At 45.1% G+C, this 22723-nt stretch overlaps 1 protein-coding gene across 1 annotated transcript in view; it reads right to left on the minus strand.

Annotated features, from left to right (window-relative positions):
- The window catches only part of LOC139028301 (cytospin-A-like), a 41835-nt gene extending 26867 nt beyond the window's left edge, over positions 1-14968 (minus strand). The window contains exon 1 of the mRNA XM_070445305.1: positions 14641-14968. Coding sequence (XP_070301406.1) covers positions 14641-14807 — 167 coding nt within the window. The 5' untranslated portion in view covers positions 14808-14968. The remainder of the gene's footprint in view (positions 1-14640) is intronic.
- Positions 14969-22723: the final 7755 nt, after the last annotated feature.

Below are 22723 nucleotides of genomic sequence, written 5' to 3' on the forward strand. Positions count from 1 at the left end.
CACCCTTCAAACCAACACTGACTGGAAATGGATTTAATAGGTGACATCAATAAGGATCTAGCATTTCACTAGTGGTGTAACGACCGTAGTTGATCCGCTGATCCGGACAATCCACCCCCACGGTTCGGCACGCATGTGAACCGCAGATCCAATTGAAAGTTTAACCATCATGTCTGAAATTTAACCGTTGACTTTTTAAAGTAATAATGCCTTAAATCTCGATCAGATACCAGTGAAAAAGATAAAGAACAAGACAGATGTGTGCTGTGTTTACTCTGAAGCCTGAAGGCTCGATGTGATATTTAAAAAAAGTAGTTGTGTGTACTGTTCACGTGAATGGGGCCTGTTGAATCCCAACGAATCAATCCTGGATGCTCGCGTAGCAAAAAGCAAAGAAGAAAAAAGAGCAGTGACAGCCATGGCTAGCGGAGGAGCTGAAGAACTGGAAAAGCCTCCCGCTTCATTTAAGTCTCATGTATTGGAGCATTTTGGCTTCCCTGTCAAATATGATGACGGAAGAAGGGTGGTGGACAACACCGTTACGATGTGTAGGCATTGTGCCACAAGAAAGCCGTATGATCATGGAAATACATTGAGCATGGCCACACATTTAAAGCATCATCACCCTGGTGAAAATCAAAATTGTCAACGAATTATCCAAGGCATCCTCTGTTGCCCTCACCACAGACGGGTGGACCTCCATGACAACGGAAAGCTACGTGACTGTGACTGCTCACTACACCACAGATGGGAGATGTGAAGTCCGGTGCTACAGACACGCCCTCTATGAGAGTTGCACAGGCACAAATCTGGCGCAGGTACTGCTAGGAGCAGTAGCAGAGTGGAAGCTAGAGAGGCCCAATAGCAAAAACCCAATCACCACAGATAATGCCAAGAACCAAGTAAATGCAGTGATAGAGGCTGGACTGGGGCCACAGATAGCTTTCTTTGCACATGTGATCAATGTAGCATCCCAAAGGGGAATCTCAGTGAACCAGATGGACCGCCTCCTTGGGAGAATCAGGAAGGTGGTTTCCTTTTTCCACCGAAGCACAACAGCCGCTCATGTGCTTAAGACCAAGCAAGAAACGTTACAGCTACCGACCCACAAGCTCATACACCATGTCACAACAAGATGGAACTCCACTTCTGACATGTTGGAGAGCTATCATGAGCAGCAGGCAGCTGTGTACTCTGCACTGACAGACAAGACCCTGAAAAAAAATAAAGACATTGTCACCTTGTCTGATGATGACGTGAAGGTGGCAGAGGAGGTCCTCCAGGTGCTCAAACCCCTCAAAACGGTTACAGCCCTATTGAGCACTGAAACTGCACCGTCTGTGTCCATGATCCTACCTCTGAAAACAAGGATTCTACAATCCATGGCCCCAAGTGAGGAAGACAGCACCATCACTAGAGATGTCAAGGCTGCCATTAGAGAGGACCTGAACCCCAGATACCCCCCTAATGTACAGGACTACCTTCATAGATGTACTGCACTGGATCCAAGGTTCAAGTCCCTGTCTGTTCAAGTCCCTGTGTCTCCTAGACCCTGCCCTACACCGGAGGACATACAGTGATCTCACCACTGAGACTGTGGCCACTGAAGAGGTCAAATAAAAATAAGAGTGAATTACTTAAATAATAAATATACTGTAGTCTAATCGTAGTCTATGCTAGTGCTATTAGAATCATCCATTTTTTATTTAGAATATTAATGGATTTTATTAAATGTTATTGCCACAATTATAGTTCTATGAAATATGAAAATAAATAATTAGTTAGTTTAATAGATCAAGTCATTTCTGCGGGGTCAAGCCACAGAGCCGACAGGAGCAGACTCAGAGGCATCTCCTCCACAAAATAATTTGGCCATGAAGGAGCTTTTCGGGGAGACCTTTGCGAGCAAGGACACAGGCAAGACGTTTGCCAACACCATCAAAGAGGAGGTGGCATCCTACAAGGCAGCAAGCAGCATTCCAGTAAATGGTGATCCGGTTGGCAAGACGCTACCTGGCTGTGCCTGGCACTTCATCTCCTAGCGAGAGGGTGTTCTCCACGGCAGGGGACATAGTGACTGTAAAGAGGTCTCCCCTCTCCCCAGACTATGTAGACGTCCTCATCTTTTAGAAAAGTAATGTGAAGTTATAAGCTCAGGTCTGCTTTGCTTTATTTTTGTACTTTTTGGATGATGTGGACACAGACAATTTTTTCATTCACCATTGTTCAAAAGAAGAAGGTATCTTCTAAAGCAAGTTCCTTGCTTTAAGTGTTCTTTAAGTAATAAATGGAAAGCAAAGTTATATTTGACTCCGAAAAATTATCCGATCCGTGACTCAAAACCGTGATCTGATCCGAACCGTGAATTATGTGATCCCTTGCACCACTAGCTTTCACCTAGTCAATCTGTCATGGAAAGAGCAGGTGTTCCTAATGTTTTGTACACTCAGTGTAGATCATTCACAACATTTGGATGGGAGATATAATCCAGTATAGCAAAATAAACAATATAACTATGTGTGTCGTTATTGCTTGAAATCAGGCTCAGCTGCACTGCTTTCATTGGGGAAAGATTGCTTCCGTCCCATGCTCCTCCCCTGCCCACTTGCGTGAATTTAGTTGAAAACATAACTTTGCAGAGGGAACCTATTCTAAAAATGGTTTAGAAATAGTAACATTTGTTCAAATCAGTGTTCTACCTGAATTCAGGCCCTGACAACTGATGAGATTCAGATAGAAGTTGAAAAATATATTGGATAGTTTTAGAGAAATACTGACCTTGAGATTATAAAAAATATCAATCATGATAACATGGGGTGATGAAGGCCAATAGAAAGCTCAATTCAAACACAGTTTTCCCTTGCCTGTAACCCTGAAGTTTCAAGTGTCTTTAAACCTTGAAAAACCACATGGAACTTTGCTAGCTAACTGGCTAAGAGGAAGGGTCAAGAGGACTGTAGAGTGAAACCAGGGATGCATAGTACAGCCATCACTCTCTAACCTCATCCATTCACAGCAGCAGGTCCTACTACAGAGCTGAATGAGGTGGGGTGGGATATTCACTCCGGGCTTTTGTTCACCATGTTAACCGGGGACCTGTAGGAGTCCTTTACCCGGCCTAGCCGAAACATGCCACAGTGCCCTTATCAAGTACAATGACTAAGAGTGTCTGACTGGCTGCTTCAAATGAGAAATGGAACTCGCCAAGGCCTCGGATCCTATCAGCACATCAACCTCCTACATCAAGCATTCGGGTGGTTGGAAGAACGATGGCCGGGTATTGTCGTTTTACAGTGAGGGTTTATATATACACATGTATATAAATATAAAGTCAACTCAGAAAGCTGTGTGTGCATAAGATAGAGAGGGGAAAGAGAGGGAGAGTGGATGGGAAGAAGAAAGAATGAGAACACATCAGTCAGGGATAAGACACATGATGAGTGGGCCGGCCTCAAATAGGTAAACAAATCAATCATGTGTGATAAGTGTGGACTTTATCAGGGCTGGGCAAGGCCAGACTAAAGCGTCCCTGTGAAGCCCATGGCTGAATACTGGAACAAACGGCTGCTGTTCCACAGGCCTCCACACACAGTGCTGCTCAGATTAATGGTAGTCTGGCTGGTTCCTAGCCAGGCATTTATATTAACTCTATAAACCAGGCTAGGACCATTGAAACACAACGTACCCATGGACATGGAATGGATCTGGATGATCCCACCATGATACAAGAGCAAAGACTATTGTATTCCCCATCAAAGAGTCCTATACAGCAGATGAGAGTGGTGGTTGTTTACCGGGAATGGAGGAAGGGAAATTATATCATTAGAGAGAGAGTGCAGCCTGGCTGTCTTTGTGCCGTGTGCTTTTACATGGACTGCCTCCATCATTCATGGATGGGCCCATTTGTGTCTGTGTGATTTCAGGTGCTGTTACTCAGTGCGCTAAAACCTTCATGCCGCTAGAGCAAGATTGCCACTTTTATGAGAGAACATGTTGTGTTGAAATAAACGCTCGGCCTCTGATACGTACCTCAGGGTCAAAGGGCGCAATGAATGTGAAGGGGCTTTTCAATAGGGCAGCAATCAAGCCGCACTTCCCATTCATACGCCTCCATTAAAAGAGATCCACACTGGAGTGTCACTTCCAACAGCGTCTCCATTTTCCCTTCAATCGCCCAGCGCCTGTCTCTTTTCCCCATTTCTTGAGAAAGGTTTATCCTTGTTGAACACTCACTATGCAACACTTGACATTACATATCTATTATGGAATAACTATAAGGGGATGTAATTACATTGTACCGGGTATGTGAGTACAGAAGTTTAAAATTGAACCAATGTTACTTCTGTTTTCCAAGATAAATACAAAATGGTGATTGCTAAAAATGGAAGGCTAATTCCACCCTACAAAAGGTTTATTAAGTCCACCACTTATTCACAATCACAGGGGAAATGTATTATGGCTTATTCTTAAGGAAACAACATTGAAGGAAAGTTCAGCAACAAGACAGTCATAGGAAGAGCAGAAAGGAGATTGAGAATGTGACAGGGAGAAGAAAACATTCTGTTTATGTCTGCTGCGAGACTGAGCTCTTACACAATGAAATATACACTTGCTATACCAAACATTAGGAACAACTTCCTGATATTGAGTTGCACCCCCCCTTTTGCCCTCAGAACAGCTTCAATTCGTTGGGGAATTCCTCTACAAGTTGTCAAATGCGTTCCACAGGTATGCTGGCCCATGTTGACTCCAATGCTTCCCCCAGTTGTATCAAGTAGGCTGAATGTCCTTTGGGTGGTGGACCATTCTTGATACACATGGGAAACTTTTGAGTGTGAAAAACCCAGCAGCGTTGCAGTTCCTGACATAAACCGGTGCGCCTGGCTCCTACTACCATACCCCATTCAAAGGCACTTAAATATTTTGACTTGCACATTCACCCTCTGAATGGCACACAATCCATGTCACAATTGTCTCAAAGCTTAAAAATAATTATTTAACCGGTCTCCTCCCCTTCATCTACACTGATTGAAGTGGATTTAAGAAGTGACATCAATAAGGAATCATAGCTTTCACCTGGATTCACCTGATCAGTCTATGTCATGGACTTACAGATGAAGTTGGACGTTTACATACACCTTAGCCAAATACAATCAAACTGTTTTTCACAATTCCTGACATTTAATCCTAGTAAAAATTCCCTGTCTTAGGTCAGTTAGGAACACCACTTTATTTTAAGAATGTGAAGTATCAGAATAATAGTAGAGAGAATGATTTATTTCAGCTTATATTTCTTTCATCACATTCCCAGTGCATCAGAAGTGTACATACACTCTATTAGTATTTGGTAGCATTGCCAAATTGTTTAACTTGGGTCAAACGTTTCAGGTAGCCTTCCACAAGCTTCCCACAATAAGGTGGGTGAATTTTGGCCCATTCCTCCTGACAGAGCTGGTGTAACTGAGTCAGGTTTGTAGGCCTCCTTGCTCACACACGCTTTTTCAGTTCTGCCTGCAAATCTTCTAAGGATTGAGGTCAGGGCTTTGTGATGGCCACTCCAATACCTTGACTTTGTTGTCCTTAAGCCATTTTGCCACAACTTTGGAAGTATGCTTGGGGTCATTGTCCATTTGGAAGACCCATTTGCGACCAAGCTTTAACTTCCTGACTGATGTCTTGAGATGTTGCTTCAATATATCCACATAATTTTCCTTCCACGTGATGCCATCTATTTTGTGAAGTGCACCAGTCCCTCCTGCAGCAAAGCACCTCCACAACCTGATGCTGACACCCCCATGCTTCACGGTTGGGATGGTGTTCTTCGGCTTGCAAGCCTCCCCCTTTTTCCTCCAAACATAACGATGGTCATGATGGCCAAACAGTTCTATTTTTGTTTCATCAGACCTGAGGACATTTCTCCAAAAAGTACGATCTTTGTCCCCATGTGCAGTTGCAAACCGTAGTCTGGCTTTTTTCTGGCGGTTTTGGAGCAGTGGCTTCTTCCTTGCTGAGTGGCCATTCTGGTTATGTCGATATAGGACTCGTTTTACTGTGGTTATAAATACGTTTGTACCTGTTTCCTCCAGCATCTTCACAAGGTCCTTTGCTGTTGTTCTGGGATTGATTTGCACTTTTCACACCAAAGTACGAAAAGTTAATCTCTAGGAAAACGTGTCTCCTTCCTTAGCGGTATGATGGCTGCGTGGTCCCAGGGTGTTTATTCTTGCGTACTATTGTTTGTACAGATGAATGTGGTACCTACAGGCATTTGGAAATTGCTCCCAATGATGAACCAGACTTGTGGAGGTCTACAATTAATTTTTCTGAGGTCTTGGCTGATTTCTTTTGATTTTCCCATGAGGTCAAGAAAAGAGGCACTGAGTTTGAAGGTAGGCCTTGAAAAAAATCCACAGGTACACCTCCAATTGACTCAAATTATGTCAATTAGCCTATCAGAAGCTGTTTAAAGGCACAGTCAACTTAGTGTATGTAAACTTCTGTCCCACTGGAATTGTGGTACAGTGAATTATAAATTAAATAATCTGTCTGTAAACAATTGTTGGAAAATATTACGTGTCATGCACAAAGTAGATGTCCTAACCGACTTGCCAAAACTATAGTTTGTTATCAAGAAATTTGTGGAGTGGTTGAAAAATGAGTTTTAATGCCTCCAACCTAAGTGTATGTAAACTTCCGACTTCAACTGTATACAGTATTAAGCTCTTGAAACTCATGTATGTCTCCAACACAGAGTTCAAACATTCATCAGACACCTTAACAAAGAGCATCACCAGCCTGAACACCCACTTGTGGCCAAGACACTCATTATTGTTCTATTCACATAACTAGAGGCCAAAGATAAAATGCTGACTGACTGAGGGGTTCGAATAACATGGCTTCTATACTGAAGAGAAATCTAATTAACTCAACAAATGAACTGATGGCATAACACTCTAACAGCCCATCTGAAGTGCTCAATGGCTCTACTCATCTTACGAGGAGCTATATTCATATATTCATTAGCATGTTCATTTAAACTGCCGTTACTGCTGTAGTGCAGACACTGAGCCCCGCTAACGAAACACTAACTACAAACTCTTACATAGTCAACACTATGAAAGAGGTATTGAGACTGACATATAATGTCTTCCTGCTTAAATGAGTCACCAGAAGAGGCACTGTATGTGTCTGTGTACTGGCAAAGTGCTCAAAGACACATCCATATCACAAGGAAAACATAAGCCATCGTGGTAAATAATGGTTTGGTCATTTATTTTTTCTAACACACCTCTTTGATACAACATTGTGCACGTAAGTAGTGCAATAACAGCATTAAAAACATTCAAACTTGAAAACATGATGAACACTACTGAATCATTCACAGTTAATTAGGCCTGCTCCTTATTGGAATTGTGGGAGTCTACATGTTGTATACATTGATATGCTGCATCACAATACTGCTGGTTAGGATACTGTGATATTATCTACTACATTGTTTGGGATAGAATTACAGCTCAAAATTACAGCTGTAAACATATGCTGTTTGTATTATGCAGTTACTAGGGTTTAGGATTTTATTTGTATACTTATTATTTTTATTTAATTTAACCTTTATTTAACCAGGAAGGGCTCATTGAGATTTGATATCTATTTTTCAAAAGCGTCCTGGCCAAGATAGGCAGCACCAAGTCATTACACTATTACAGACAACATGAAAAACTACAGGTACTAAAAAAAAAACACAGAATTCACAGGAGTATAACAAAATCATAAAACAGCAAATTAAGAACATTGACAGGTCAGGGAATCAGCCTCAATCGGGACAAGTTCTGTTGCAAAAGCAGCAGCTACTCTCCCTGGAGTCCACACAAAAGCACAAAACATGACATAATACAGAACCTTAATAGACAACAACAGCTTAAGGACAGAAATACATACATTTTAAATATACTAGCAAGCACAAAACCTAAGCAAACTGCAATCATACATTATTTTGTGTCTCTTTGGTCCGTTCGTGCATTGTTATTCGTATCATCAAGTGTGCTTGTGAAATAGTTGAGAAACTTGGTGATCAAGACCTCCAAACACACAGTTTGAATCTAAAGCTAAGGTGGGCCTATTTCCGAAACAAAGTATCCTTTTGAAAGCCCAATGTCATGTCTTTCCGTTTCTGTCTCTCTCCCATTTCCCTTTAAATGCAGTTTTCTTTGCTTTCCCAAATGCCCTGATATTTTTATTTCAGTCTGTGGATATATACAAGTGGCAATGGCAGGCCACTCAGCTGTCCTGTACAGACCTCCAACAGAACTTCAAACCAAAGTTAAATCAGATTATAAATTGCTTTTCTTTGGCTTTTTCAGAGAATTAAATGACATTCTATTCCTGTTTGATGAGAGCACAAGAAGTGTGGAGGTATTTTCAGGGCTTTAAATCTCGTTTCTCACTTATGCCAGAATAGCTCCTCACGTCAGTTCAACACATAAATAAAAAGAAGAACAACTATTTCACTGACAGGGGCCAGGTGAAAATAATGTGCCAAATAAAATAACGAGCAATGTGACTCTGTCACATAGGCTACAGTACATTAGATTTTTTTTAAACAGGGCAACTAAACTGTGAACTAACAATTGCTGGTCTCGTTAGAGAAAATGAGGGCGAAATGGATTTAAAAAATACAAACCTAGTTATATTTGACATTGCTAATTTAGCCAATGACTACTACTCTGAGTTTGTATTGTCAATTATAGTCTCAATTGCACTTTGCGATTTAACTACATGAACACTTGGGAAATGTAAAGGAAAAAACAAACACTACAAATGCCATTTGTTATACATTGCTCTTGATGACCTGCAGCTGATATTCAGAACATGTGCGTTGGTGTGAATATTCAACATTTCATTGAGAATCTCATTATCATGCATGTGAATAATGAAAGGTCTGAGCGGCATAATTAAGCCAGTAGTTAAACGCTGATTCCTGATATAATTGCGATTGCAAAGAAAAACACATACGTACACACAGAAAATCTTTCCAATTACACTGCGCCAATATACACAAAGCAAACAAATGTGAATCAGAAACGATAATTGAGAGCAGCGATGAATTAAATGGATACGGATAATGATCACGGCGCTCTAATTAACAGTGGCTGTAGCAGGATCCGAAGGCTGTAAGTACAGTATAGCCTAGCGAGTGACAGTCCAAGCCCGAGCCATGGGCACACACAGCACGGATAAGGAGAAGCAAAGCCAATATTCCCATGGAAGAATCTTCTGTCCATCCCATACTGAGATCTGATCACTGCAATAGAGAATCCTGCACTGCCTGGAGTCAAGGTGACACACCCTGTGTGAGTGTTTGAGCTGTATACCAGAAAGCCATCACACACTCACACACACACACACTGCGGTGCCCGCACCATCTCTGAACTCTACAATGCTTAGCTGATATCAGGAAAGTAGAGAGGAGTAGGCAGCAGATGCCCCTGGGCTCAGTGGGAGGCGGGCACACTGGTCCTGTGTGTGATGGGGGGTTATGTCCTGGCACACATACACACACCGTCCCCAGCTGCCATCCATCCATTCATCCGTGTGTGGGACTCATACAAAGAGAGGAAAAGCCACCAAGTCGCCAGCAAGAAGACAAGGACAAAAAAAAGAGGTCTGGAGGCCCTGAGGAGAAATGTATTTTTCAAACACAGCGAAACCGTCCAAAGTTTGTCTCTCTCCGCCCAACACCGTAGTGCAGAAGTGGGCGTGTTTTTCTCCAACGCATGTCGTCTGTGGCTTTCTGTCTCTTCAACAATGTGGTATTGTCAATTCAGACAGTAGCCACAGATCAAGTATGCAAAACAGGCTGGTGATTACAAAAACCCGGGGTGAGGAAAAAATCAGGGACAGAAGCCTGAGGAGGAAAAGGCTCAGATCAGACAACATGGATGCTTCTGGGATTTCTCCTAGTTCTGGTCCGGGTTGTAGCAGCGCTGAGGTGAGGAGGACTTGGCTGGGCTGGGTTGACATGTTGCAGCCCTGGGTACTGGAGGCTGTGTGGAGGGGAGCCCACACACATGCCTTCAGATGCAGCCTCTCTCTCCCTCTTCTCTCCTCTCCATCCCGGCCGGCGCTGTTCTGTCTTCTTCAGACTGACTCCTGAGGAAACCCTCCAGATGAGGATTAGCTATCAGCTCCTGTGACAGGCAGAAATCTCAACTCCAAAAAGCGGGCATCAAAGAAAAGCCAGAAGAGGCAGGACCATATTCTCTCACAAAGACAAAACAAAAGTCAAAAAGCACAGGGGCTCCCCGTCACCCGGCCCACATTAGTGTCCCTTCATTTCTTATAGAAAATGTGCTTCTGCTACTGTTCCTTTGTAAAGGGGGTTTATGTGCCCCTCTCACCATGTCTTCCATCACACCAACCCTCCCCTTCCCTTCCGTAGCCTGCCTCCTTATCCCCCATCAGTCTGCCAGCCATGGTACACACAGCCACCAACCCTTTTGTGAGAATAGAGTGTGCTTGTTTTGTATGGGTATGGTTTGTGTGAAACTGTGTGTGTCTGTGCCAGCCTGGAGAGGAGGGGAGAAGAGAGGGTGTAGAACAAAAATATCCTCTTTGTAAGTTATGGGAACACTGAGACAGACGCAGGAGCTCATAAATTATATGCTTCATTTGCATATTCCTGGCGTTAGACATTATGCAAATAGCATTTAATTTGCATAATGGATGCCTCTTGTTGCCTCAGTTGCCTCATGCTCCTTTTTATTTAATAATGGGAAAAAAACTAAAGGCTGTGAAAGAGGAGAGAATAGCGTGATTCAGCCCCGTGGAGTGGTGTGCCAGCGCCCGTCTCACCATCCTATCGCAGCCTCCCCAAAACGCCAGCGCCAGACAGAGCCGCTGCGAGGGATCTCGCCGCCCCACCAAAAGACAGAACAGGGAAAAGAGTCAACACTAAGAACATCAGCAATTAAACAGCTTACGACCAGACCCATATCAAATCTAAACACAGGCTGGGAGAGAGGGGAATGATAGACTACAGGAGCTAGCCTACTGTATATCCTGAGACACCTGGTAACCTGGTAACCTGGCTGTGTGTGTGTGTGTGTGTGTGTGTGTGTGTGTGTGTTGTGGTGTGTCTGTGTGTGTTGTGTGTGATGTGTGTGTTGTGTGTGTGGTGTGTGTGCTGTGTCTGATGTGTTGCTGTGTCTTAATGAGTCTGTCTTACCTTGACTATAATGCGAGCAGCAGCCTGCTAATTAACGGCACCTTGGCAGACCCCTTCAGAGGGAGGGGGGCATATTATTAATAATTTCAAACCCGCTCTGTCTCTCGTTTTTAACCTCATCGAAGTTCCGTTGCAGAACGACGACCAGAAAAAAATTTAAGACAAGAAAGCGTGGTGGCCCAAGATAATTACCTAAATCAAATATGACAGACGTAAGCTAATTCAGGCTAATTCTCACGAGGCTCCAACGAAAGCGCTAACGACAAAGAGAGAAAATGATAATTACCGCACGGGTACATTAAGGAGCGCTATTAGAAAAACGGCCCAAAAAACATGGCGCAATTTTATTTACAACTTTGATTCGTTATCCATTTTAATCCTCGAAGGTTCGTCTGAAAAAAAATGGCGAAAACAGCTAAACAGGATGTCATAGAAAAAGAGTTTGGAAAAGCAAGACAGGACAGGAGAGTTGTATCTGCTGTTGGTGTGAAAGTGTGTTAGTTTAGAGACAGAAAAGAGAGAGAGGGTACGAGAGAGTGGAGCAGAGCAGGAGTGAAAAAGGGATGGCAAAGAGGGTAGATAGAAAAAGGGGTGGGAGGTGGTTGCGAGGATGACTTTGACGATTATTTATATACAAAATTGCCATTGCAACATCCTCGTGTGGGATCAACAGCAAAACGTCAAACTGCGATCAGCTATAGTCCAATAAGCAGCCTGAGATCCTCCCAGTGTACAGTGGGTAGGGCACTGCTCACATCACGTCATATAACACTACACTACACCAAAGCTGGCTGGCTCAGGGCTGGCTAGGTCTCTGCTCCCTCTACTAGCACCAGCCAACTTGGGAGGCTAAGCTAGGGCAAGGCAGAGGCACAGACGGCTGCCAGGCACGAGGGGCACGGGCTCGCGACACACAGCTAGGCCAGCTATGGGAGATGTTAAGAGCAATAATTCAGCTTTTAGAGCAAATAACCCGTATGTAGAATTAAGTGCAAGCCTATAGAACAAAAGGGGGATTCGGGCGGAGAAGAAGGGGAGGGTACAGAAGGGAGACAGAAGAAGAGGTGTGGCGACGCGAGAGAAACAAACAGCGATGCAGATGATGGCAAGAGAAAGCTGGCACAGTTGCATCCATTCAGTAGGTGCCCATGGCGACGTCGCGTTCGCTCTCGGGGGTAGGCGCGAGAGTAGACAGAGAGACGAAAAGACCCCCGCCTGATTTGTAGCTTAGCCATGCAGGGTGGGAATTGATTGGTAGGGTGCGGTGTTTTACAAATCAGTAGAAGTTTTGAGTGCGGATGCGGATGGGGTTCTGGAGCTAAGGCTCACGTCACCGCGCAGAGGAGAAGAGGAGAACATCTGCCTGCCCCAGTTTAACAGAAGAAAAGAGCCTTCAGACGACCAGGAAGAGAAGAGCGGCGCACCTGGAGGAATTTCAGGGACACCTTGAGGGTTGGTATGAGCGCTTGGCATAGCATGTGCAAGGAGTGCGGGAGACGTATCGGCTTGAAAACAAAAAAACAAAAGACGATAGGTGGCCCACAGCGCAGGATGCCAGGGGCTGGCGAAGGAGCCAGGACCAGGGCAGATGAAGGAAATGGGCTCTGCCACAAGGGACTGGTGGGGGAAGTGGACATTTGTAGAACAACCAACACAGAGAAAACTTGCAGTGTGGTGTTGTTCCTAGAGATGACTGGGGGGGGGACAAAAATAAGCGCCTCCCTCTCTTCTTCTCTCTCTCTTGCGCCTCCCTTCTCAAGCACAAACCCCCTGTGCCAGGCCAACCAACCAGCCAGACAGGCAGCGTACGCCATGCCAACCTAGCTCATCGGCAGTCACGGCGCACCCTAGGAAAAACACAGGCGATGAAAAGGCACCATTGTCTATCTGGAAGCGTGCGTTTACGATTTGCGGGAAGTCACCGCTTCTGAGATGCCCGAGGAGCGGCGGTGATTTCGGTACCCACGATCTTTCGAGAGGTGTACCAGCGGAACGCGCGGTGGCATCTGTCGCGGAAAAATGGAAGGGGCGAAGAATTTGGTACACAACGATCAAGAGCAAATCAACACGATTGGCGCACCCGTCGCGGGCGTCCTTGGCAAAGATAAAGAAAGCCAAGTGCAACACAAAGACCATCAAGTGCTTCAAATGGCTAATTAGAACAACAAAAGTTTGCTCTGTTAATTAGCGCGACGGACGAAAATGAAAGGAACGGGAAAGATTACAAAACAAAACAAAGCGGGGCGGAAACCAAGACAAAACAAAAGCGGCAAGCTGTTCTGTGGGGAGGGAGGGTGTGAAGCTCGGTGCCTGTGCTAACCCCCCCCCCCATCCCCCCACCACACCATTTTCCTCCAGCTCCCACCAAGCTGGCTGGCAGGCACTGCGGTGAGGAATGTCTACCATGGCACTGCTGACCTGCCTCCCTGCCGCAGAGGCTGCCCAACCTGCCAATCGCACTGCCCTGCCAGCCACAAGAGGGGAGGGAGGAAGAAAGGACCTGAGGACTGTGCCAAGCGTCTCAACAGCAGCTGTTTACAAAAGACACACACACACAAAAAAGAAAAAAAACTGCAAACATGAGGATGCCATACTAATGAACCGCCAACACAAAATATAATCAGCAGACAGACAGGAAAATTCCATTTACTTTTCTCCTTAGCGTTCGTTTTAAATTGCACTTTTTGTTTTTCGCCAACAAAAAAACGTTATCGCTCATTCATGGTTTCCTCCAGGTGTGTGGATTTATGCGTGACAGGAAACAACTTCTTGAAAAAATTAAAAAAATTTAAAAGGCAAATACATAAAGAATAGAAAATTACTTCAGCAGCAAGCAAAGCTGTGTGTGGGTGTGTGTGTGTGTGTGTGGTGTGTGTGTGTGTGTGTGTGTGTGTGTGTGTGTGATGTGTGTGTGTGTTTGTGTGTGTGTTGTGGGTGTGTGTTGTGTGTGTGATTTATCTACATTCACAGCAATCACCAGGGAGATGAATGGCCTCAGGCTGTAGGCTCTATACAGCATCCACCAGTATGGGAACCAGACTGAGGCGAGGGGGATGCCACACAGACAACAGACATGCTGGAACAGTGGAGGGGGCAGGGGCACAGGAGGCAGGGGGACAGGAGCAGCAGCCCCGGCCACAGACACACACACTGGTGGGGTGGGGAGGGGAGGAGATACCCTACCCCAGCCGGCCTGCCTGCAGCTCCGCCAGGCGGAGGTAGGGGGGCCGTGGGAACACTTTCGACACCCCCTCACCCACGCTTTTTAGTTTGCCCCCTCCTTGCCAACCAACCAAAGGAACTACCAAACTCCACCCTTCCAGTGTTTTTATTGGCGTAAAGTGGAAGGGGTAAACTATGAGGAACAGATGCAGATGGGGTACCAACCGGTTCGGGTCGCGGGTCTTGGTACTTACGGGGTCCGGAGGAACGTTGCCGTGGTTCCCGCGAGGTCCACTGGCATCGGGCACAGAGCCAAGGATAGGCGCCGCTGCAAACAGACAGATTGGAGGGTTTCGTTAAGTTCACTAATTGCACCGGAATAATTATAACATTTAGCGAGGAAGAAATCAACATCAGCCATCACAAATGGATATCCCAAACTTTTTCCCTCTTGTTGGATTTTTGTTGGACAACAGGGCACGGTTGTGGAATATGAATAATTGAAGAAGCCATCCAAAGGGAGGGATTATAAGATCTTTGTGCTTCCTACACTGTCTTGGCATACACCACCAAGATGTCAGAGCCAGGCTGCCACCAGTAAGGATAGGCTGGTATGGATGGTGGCATCTTTTTGGGCATCTAAGCCGCGGTCGCTTAAACCGCGATCCAAATATACACAATTAACGGTTTAATTCATAATTCTGTTGTGTTTTTTCCCGTAACCTTCACGGCGGAACGCGTGTGGATATTATAATCTTACGGAGCTAATGAGGTTTGGATGATCGGCCTTTTATTTAATTCCATGGGGGATGTTAATTGCGCTACGTCTTCATTACACAAATGGATTACCAAAAAATGAGAGCTCGCAGCAGAGCATGAGGGAGAAAGGGGGGAAATTGAGAGAGAGAGATTGAGAAAGGGGGGATATTTTCCTTCCTTCTTTAATAAGACAGCATTCAAATAATGCAACACTACTCGCAAACAAGCAGAGAAAAGCTCCTGCAATGCTTGGCAATGCTAGTCTCTTCAAGTGCTATCATCTGGAATATCTGGTCTCTGCCTCCTCTCCTTTCCTCTCTGCTCTCTACAAGCTCCAGTTCCTCAGCTCTGGGTACTTTGCCTTCACTTCTCTGGATGTGGTCTTTACAAATACAGGGCGAGAAAATACTCTCCTGATTAATTTCTCTCAATTGGATATTATTTAGTGTTCTCCTATAATTGAGTATGAGCTTTGTCTCGCAGTAGTGTCTGTCGTTGGCGCCGGGCGAAGCGGAATCGGAGAGAGAGACACACAGACACTGTGGCGGGCCTGCTAATGTCTCTGTGCTTAATCATTCCTTCAGCAGAATGGTTTTATGCATATTTCATTTGCATATCATTAAATCGCTAAGGCCCATTGGTGCGAACTTGGCAGCGGAGCGAGCGAGGAGTGGAAATGGAGGAGCCCAAGTGTAAAAAAAAGAAAGAGCGAACTCATTATGTCGAGGCTATCAAAGCCGTGGCTCTGCTTATCGGCAACCTCCAATTCGTTTTTTAATTAACGTTAATTAAAAAAGTGGTGTCGCGCTCAACCTCTCCAATCGGATTAATTGAGTGTCTTCCAATCTGTGCGCAGCAAGGACTCATCCTACTCATGACGTAGTGTTGTGTGGTATGTCAAATAATATGTGATCTATGGTATACAGTCAATTTTCTGACACGACTTGGAAAAAAATGTAATCCTCTTTAATTACAGCACCTTTCACAGAATGGATTTTTCCTATTTTTTCGCCAGACGATTAGCGGAGAAACAAATCGCAAATATGTTTTCTGTGATCTCGCGATATCATTAATACAAACAAATCATGTTGACGTGCAGCGGGCATTTTACTCTTAATTATGGTTTTGACCTGTATAATGGTTAACATGTCTTACTCTGAAAGCGTGCCAGCTGCTGCTGGCAGAGGGCGGGCATCTGACGCAGGTCGGTGGTTTGTGGACCTAGGGACCAAGGGAGCTGAACCTGTCAAACACTCCGGTGACATCACGAGAAGGCGATGGAATCGCTGGGCACCTTTTGCAACCATGGATTTGTTGCCCTATGTGGGAAAAGACTAAAATCCAACCCGACCACTCCCACACATGCTACCACCCCATAACAACGACCTCCGTTGAAAAATAAATGCATTGTGTAATTTTATGCCGGCAAGATTTAATATGTCATTTGCCTGTGGACTTCTGTAATATGCCGCTGCTATATCTAATCTAGCGTACTTTACAAGGTCGATTAATCCTCTGTTTCTGTATTCCATGAAAATTCTCCCCTCAGGCCCTTCTGTCTGGCGCACTGTCCTTTTGTGTATTGAGGTAACAAAAGGGGGCAATTGGTATGGCTCGCAATATACGAACTGAATGAATGAGTTGAATTGAGGCTGTGAATGGGGCCACCACGCATCGAGAGTAGCTATCAGTCATGCATCACCCACGACACACGACACATACAACCAGATCACATCTACGCAACACACAGACACGTATCTGTCTCCACTATGGCACACGCACACACTCACACACACACAGCACACACTCATCATCACCAATAATTAGCGCGTACAGATTTGTGGAGCCGTGTTCGTCTCCCCCACCTACTGATTTCATTCGTTATGGGGCTTGTAGGTGTCGTTAAAGATACTCGTTTTATTTTATAATTTTTTTTTTAATTGTGACGCGTGACTACTTCGTCTGTCAATTTCAGTATTACATAATCCAAAGATAAAAGGTTATAATATGATACGGAAAAAGAATATTTATAGTAACTTAGTACTCTAGTTCTTTTGTATCTTGTGTGTATCATTAAATCCAGTTAATAGTTACTAAAATGTTGATGTCATGGGCGGTGATGGGGCCTTGTATAACCCAAATAAATAGGGTTTATTTTTTCCAGCTGCCGTGTCGTTTATGTCAAATAGAAAGAATGAACTTGCGGAACTCCAGATGAAAGTAAGCCCGGTGCGAGAGAGAAGCGACCGCTGCCCGCCTGTCTCGGTGCTATATTGTGGGATGCCAAAATTTTCGGCTAGAGCTTCTGGCAGGTCCGTCCCCTTGCGAGGCGAATCCCTCCAGGCCATTATGCAGAGGTAATTGATTACATAATGAGCGAGCTTTCACAGCGCCGCAGCAATTAGGCCGTGGTTTTAGTTAATCTTGAGTATGGAGAGCCGGAGCGGGTGTGTGGGCGGAGGGCGGCTACCGGCGGGGAGCATGGCTGGGCAGGAGAATCGCCGGCGTAGCATAGCGGTATCAGCTTGGCGCTCTGCGATGCCCAGCACATGCAGATGGTCGCTGGGTAGGTTCTTCCAAAAGCTTTCCCACCAGCCAGCCAGAGGAGGGGAGGTAACTGAGTGTTTTCTCTGGTTTGGCATTCAACACACACGGTGACCTGGGCCGCCGTAGTTTTAAGGAGTCATGATGTGGGTGTTGAGGGAGGAGTTTGTGTACGGGATACGGACGGCTGGCCGAACTTCGGGTGTGCGGAGCGCAGCTTAAGATGGGTGAGGGTGGGGCTGATGGGTAAGAGATAGGGGATCCCTGTATGGAGGAATGTGGACATAAATAATAGTAGTGAAACGTGGGCAAGGCAAAGCCTAACCGACAGGATGACGGTGTGCTACTGAGCGTGTCACATGGTGTAGGCATTATGCAGAGTGCTCATATTAATATGCATAAGGGGCCTCTTTATTATGCAGCAGGGCGCACCCCTTACCACTTACTAGTCCTTCCATTTCATCATTTGGTAGTCATACTGGAAACCCACCTGAGTGGCGCAGCGGTCTAAGGCACTGCATCTCAGTGCTAGAGGCGTCACTACAGACCCTGGTTCGATCCTGGGCTGTATCACAACGGGCCGTGATTGGGAGTCCCATAGGGCGGCGCACAATTGGCCCAGCGTCGTCCGGGTTAGGGGAGGGTTTGGCCGTCATTGTAAGATAAGAATTTGTTCTTAACTGACTTGCCTAGTTAAATAAAAGGTACAAAAAAAAAGTGAGGTGGTACGGTCCAGATTTCATGAGACTGGTTTCCCTTGCAAACAACATCAAACAAAACAAACCAAGCAACCTCATGGGACCCCATGAAATATGGAACAATAACCCATGAGAAAGACTGACAGTCATACAGAAAAGCCTTCTTACACAGGGGGACGACACATACAGCCTGGCACAAGAAGCCAGTGTGGTCACCATGGTGGGTGCAGAATGATGGGGTAGTGCCAGTGGCTGGCAGGCAGGGTGTGGGGAGCTTTTAGTCATTCTACCCTCCAACACCACTTGACCTTGAGAGAGAAGGTCATCTTGCTGTAAAAGTAGAGCCACTTTCCTCTGTACAGTGGCAAGAAAAAGTATGTGAACCATTTGGAAATACCTGGATTTCTGCATAATTTGGTCATCAAATTTGATCTGATCTTCATCTAATTCACAACAATAGACAAACACATTCTGCTTAAACTAATAACACACAAACAATTATACGTTTTCATGTCTTTATTGAACACAGCGTGTAAACATTCACAGTACAGTGTGGGAAAAGTATGTGAACCCTTGGATTTAATAACTGGTTGACCCTTCTTTGGCAGCAATAACCTCAACCAAATGTTTTCTGTAGTTGTGGATCAGACCTGTCAGGAGGAATTTTGGACCATTCCTCTTTACAAAACTGTTTCAGTTCAGGAATATTCTTGGGATGTCTGGTGTGAACTGCTCTCTTGAGGTCACGCCACAGCATCTCAATCGGGTTGAGGTCAGGACCCTGACTAGGCCACTCCAGAAGGCGTATTTTCTTCTGTTGAAGCCATTCTGTTGTTGATTTACTTCTGTGTTTTGGGTCGGTGCCTTGTTGCATCACCCAACTTCTGTTGATCTTCAAATGGCGGACAGATAGCCTAACATTATCCTGCAAAATGTCTTGATGAACTTGGGAATTCGTCTTTCCATCGATGATAGCAAGCTGTCCAGGCCCTGAGGCAGCCCCAAACCATGATGCTCCCTCCACCATACTTTACAGTTAGGATGAGGTTTTGATGTTGGTGTGCTGTGCTGTGCCTTTTTTTCTACACACATAGTGTTGTGTGTTCCTTCCAAACAACTCAACTCTAGTTTCATCTGTCCACAGAATATTTTTCCAGTAGCGCTGTGGAACATCCAGGTGCACTTTTGCAAACTTCAGACGTGCAGCAATGTTTTTTTGGACAGCAGTGTGGCTTCTTCCATGGTGTCCTCCTATGAACACCATTCTTGTTTAGTGTTTACATATCGTAGACTCGTCAACAGAGATGTTAGCATGTTCCAGAGATTTCTGTAAGTCTTTAGCTGACACTCTAGGATTCTTCTTAACCTCATTGAGTATTCTGCGCTGTGCTCTTGCAGTCATCTTTGCAGGACGGCCACTCCTAGGGAGAGTAGCAACAGGGCTGAACTTTCTCCATTTATAGACAATTTGTCTTACCGTGGACTGATGAACATCAAGGCTTTTAGAGATACTTTAGTAGCCCTTTCCAGCTTTATGCAAGTCAACAATTCTTCATCTTAGGTCTTCTGAGATCGCTCAATATTGACAAGAAAAAAACTATAATTAGTCTGTTATTAGTTTAAGCACACTGTTTTGTTGTGACTTAGATGAAGATCAGATGCTACTGCTACTCGCTACTGGTACTGCTACTCTCTGTTCATCATATATGCATAGTCACTTTAACCATATCTACATGTACATACTACCTCAATCAGCCTGACTAACCGGTGTCTGTATGTAGCCTCGCTACTTTTATAGCCTCGCTACTGTATATAGCCTGTCTTTTTACTGTTGTTTTATTTCTTTAACTACCTATTGTTCACCTAATACCTTTTTTGCACTATTGGTTAGAGCCTGTAAGTAACCATTTCACTGTAAGGTCTACACCTGTTGTATTCGGCGCATGTGACAAATAAACTTTGATTTAATCAAATTTGATGACCAATTTATGCAGAAATCCAGGTAATTCCAAAGGGTTCACATACTTTTTCTTGCCACTGTACCTCCAGAGCAGAGCAGCCAGTCCCCCTAGGTCATTACTCGCCTACTGCAGCACAGAGAGGCCAGGCATGGCACAGTGCATGGGGAGGGGAACAGAGACACTACAGCCTGGTTTCAGTGGTACACATATACTGTACCAAACTTTAGATGAAAAGTCTAGAAGATTCTATCATTGGTAAATAACTTAGTAAGCAGATGACCTGTGTTCACCTGGGATGTGGCCAAAGTGACCAGAGAGACATACCTGGTCACTTCAAATACAACTATCAGATGACCTCACCTATGATGAAGAGTAGTTTCCTCCTCCTCTACCAGATTTAATATAGCCTAATAAACAATGTATTTATGAATGAAATAACCATTATATATGAGACATGGGTAGGCAGGCATACTCCCTAAATAGCCTAGCTATCACGTGCTTAAATCCATCCAGTGCACTATTGTTCCATTGTGAATAGGGTTGACACACTGACACCTAAAGCACATATCAGGTGCCTAGCACCGTGAGGCTCGTCACCATGTGTAGCCCAGTCACCAGCCACAGAGGTTGACAGCCTCAAGGCCTCTACAGTAAACGTACAGCTGCATGTCTCTGTGCTACCATTAAAGAAGTGACAATGTGACTATATCCTCCCAGTGACTGATGACCGTTCACAACCAGACAGGCCTTCTCAGGTATCAGGCTCTGTCCCTGGCTCAACACTGTTACTTCAGGACTCGCACTCTTCTTCAGGGTAACCTTGGTTGTTGGGATCAGTGGACCTTAGCAGGGTAAAATGTTACATGGTCAGTCTGCCTTACATCCAGGGACGTCCCCCCCACAAAAACCCACAGCCTCTAGCCTCCTAGACCTGGATTTCCCAGAAGACGTGTGGGAATCATTGCGACAGAGTCACTGTGTCGACGTCTGTAATTCACTGCTACCATTCACAGGGGCTGAAAGAGAAATCGGTGGATATTAAAATAAGCAAATTAGCATGAGCATTAGGCAGCAGGTAAGCATGCTTGATGTTATTGAGTGAGAGTGTCTGCACCTCAAATAGACTGATACACTCAGATGCTCTCCAGCACAACCCAAAGAGCCCTCGACAACCCTCCTCCACCATGCCTGRAGTGTTAATACACACAGCTAAACGGAACTCCTGGTTTACTAACCACTCTCCTCTTCCCCTTCTCTTCTCCCTCATTTTCTCTCTGACTAATGAGTGTTCGRTAGGCCAAACAGGGGCACTGGAACCTCACCTAAACATTTCCACAGCAGCACCGCTTCACCTTGTAGCCTCTCACACTACGCCGCGCAGCTACGGGGAACGCTGCCTACTGTTAAATCTGCACCCCTGTGTGTGTGCTGCAGCTCAGGCCCAGCTGAGAGCTAACACTATCTCTTGAACCGCTGCCCAGTCCAGGCCTGCACATTAATTGGTTCCTGGTAATTCTATCAGATTAGTATTAATACAGTGTCACTGAGGCAATCGAGGTGACCCGCACTGTCTCACTGGCTTAATATAAACTAGCGTGAAGGTCAACTGTCAATCATTCGGCACAATATGATAATAAGCCTTTAAAGTTGGGTAGAGGATGTTAGTAGCATGACTGTCATAACCGCGGCGCTGCATAGGGAGGCATTTATAGATGAGGCTGGGGGGGTCTGATTCAGACTCCATTCCTCTGCTAGAACAGTATGAGAAATGATCCTGAAATGCATGTTGCATCCTCAACATCAACAGAGAGCAATAGATATCCCTGAACTGGGCCCTCATACGGTACAAGCTAGTATTCATACTGGATGTTGTAACTCGTACAGTAGACCATCTATACCTTAGCAACATCTCAACTCCCCATCTGGTCTTAATGAYTGACTGGGAGGGASGCCTAGTGAAAATGACCTTGGACTACCAGGAAGTGGTGTACAGTAGTAGTCAGCTGACCATGGACGTGCTACAGCAGCAGAGCAGTGCTTACAGCAGAGTGGTTGTCAGAGAGGGATATAAATAGAGACACCGTGACATCACAGCGTGACTATACTGGCTGGCCCCATGTGAAGCTGCAGCCTGCCCTCTTCACTGGGAATAGACTCCCCTGAGAGGAGCTGTACAGTACACACAGGCTGACTGAAGGGGAGGAAGAAAGCAGAGCCTGGGAGATGTACTACCTGAATGTCCATCCTCAGTCTGTGTGCCCAGTGAGAAGGTGACAGAGAGATAGAGAGAGAGTGTGTGTGTGTGTGTGTGTGTGTGTGTGTGTGTGTGTGTGTGTGTGTGTGTGTGTGTGTGTGTGTGTGTGTGTGAGTGTGTC

Source organism: Salvelinus sp. IW2-2015, linkage group LG10, assembly GCF_002910315.2.
Source record: "Salvelinus sp. IW2-2015 linkage group LG10, ASM291031v2, whole genome shotgun sequence".
Classification (NCBI taxonomy): domain Eukaryota; kingdom Metazoa; phylum Chordata; class Actinopteri; order Salmoniformes; family Salmonidae; genus Salvelinus; species Salvelinus sp. IW2-2015.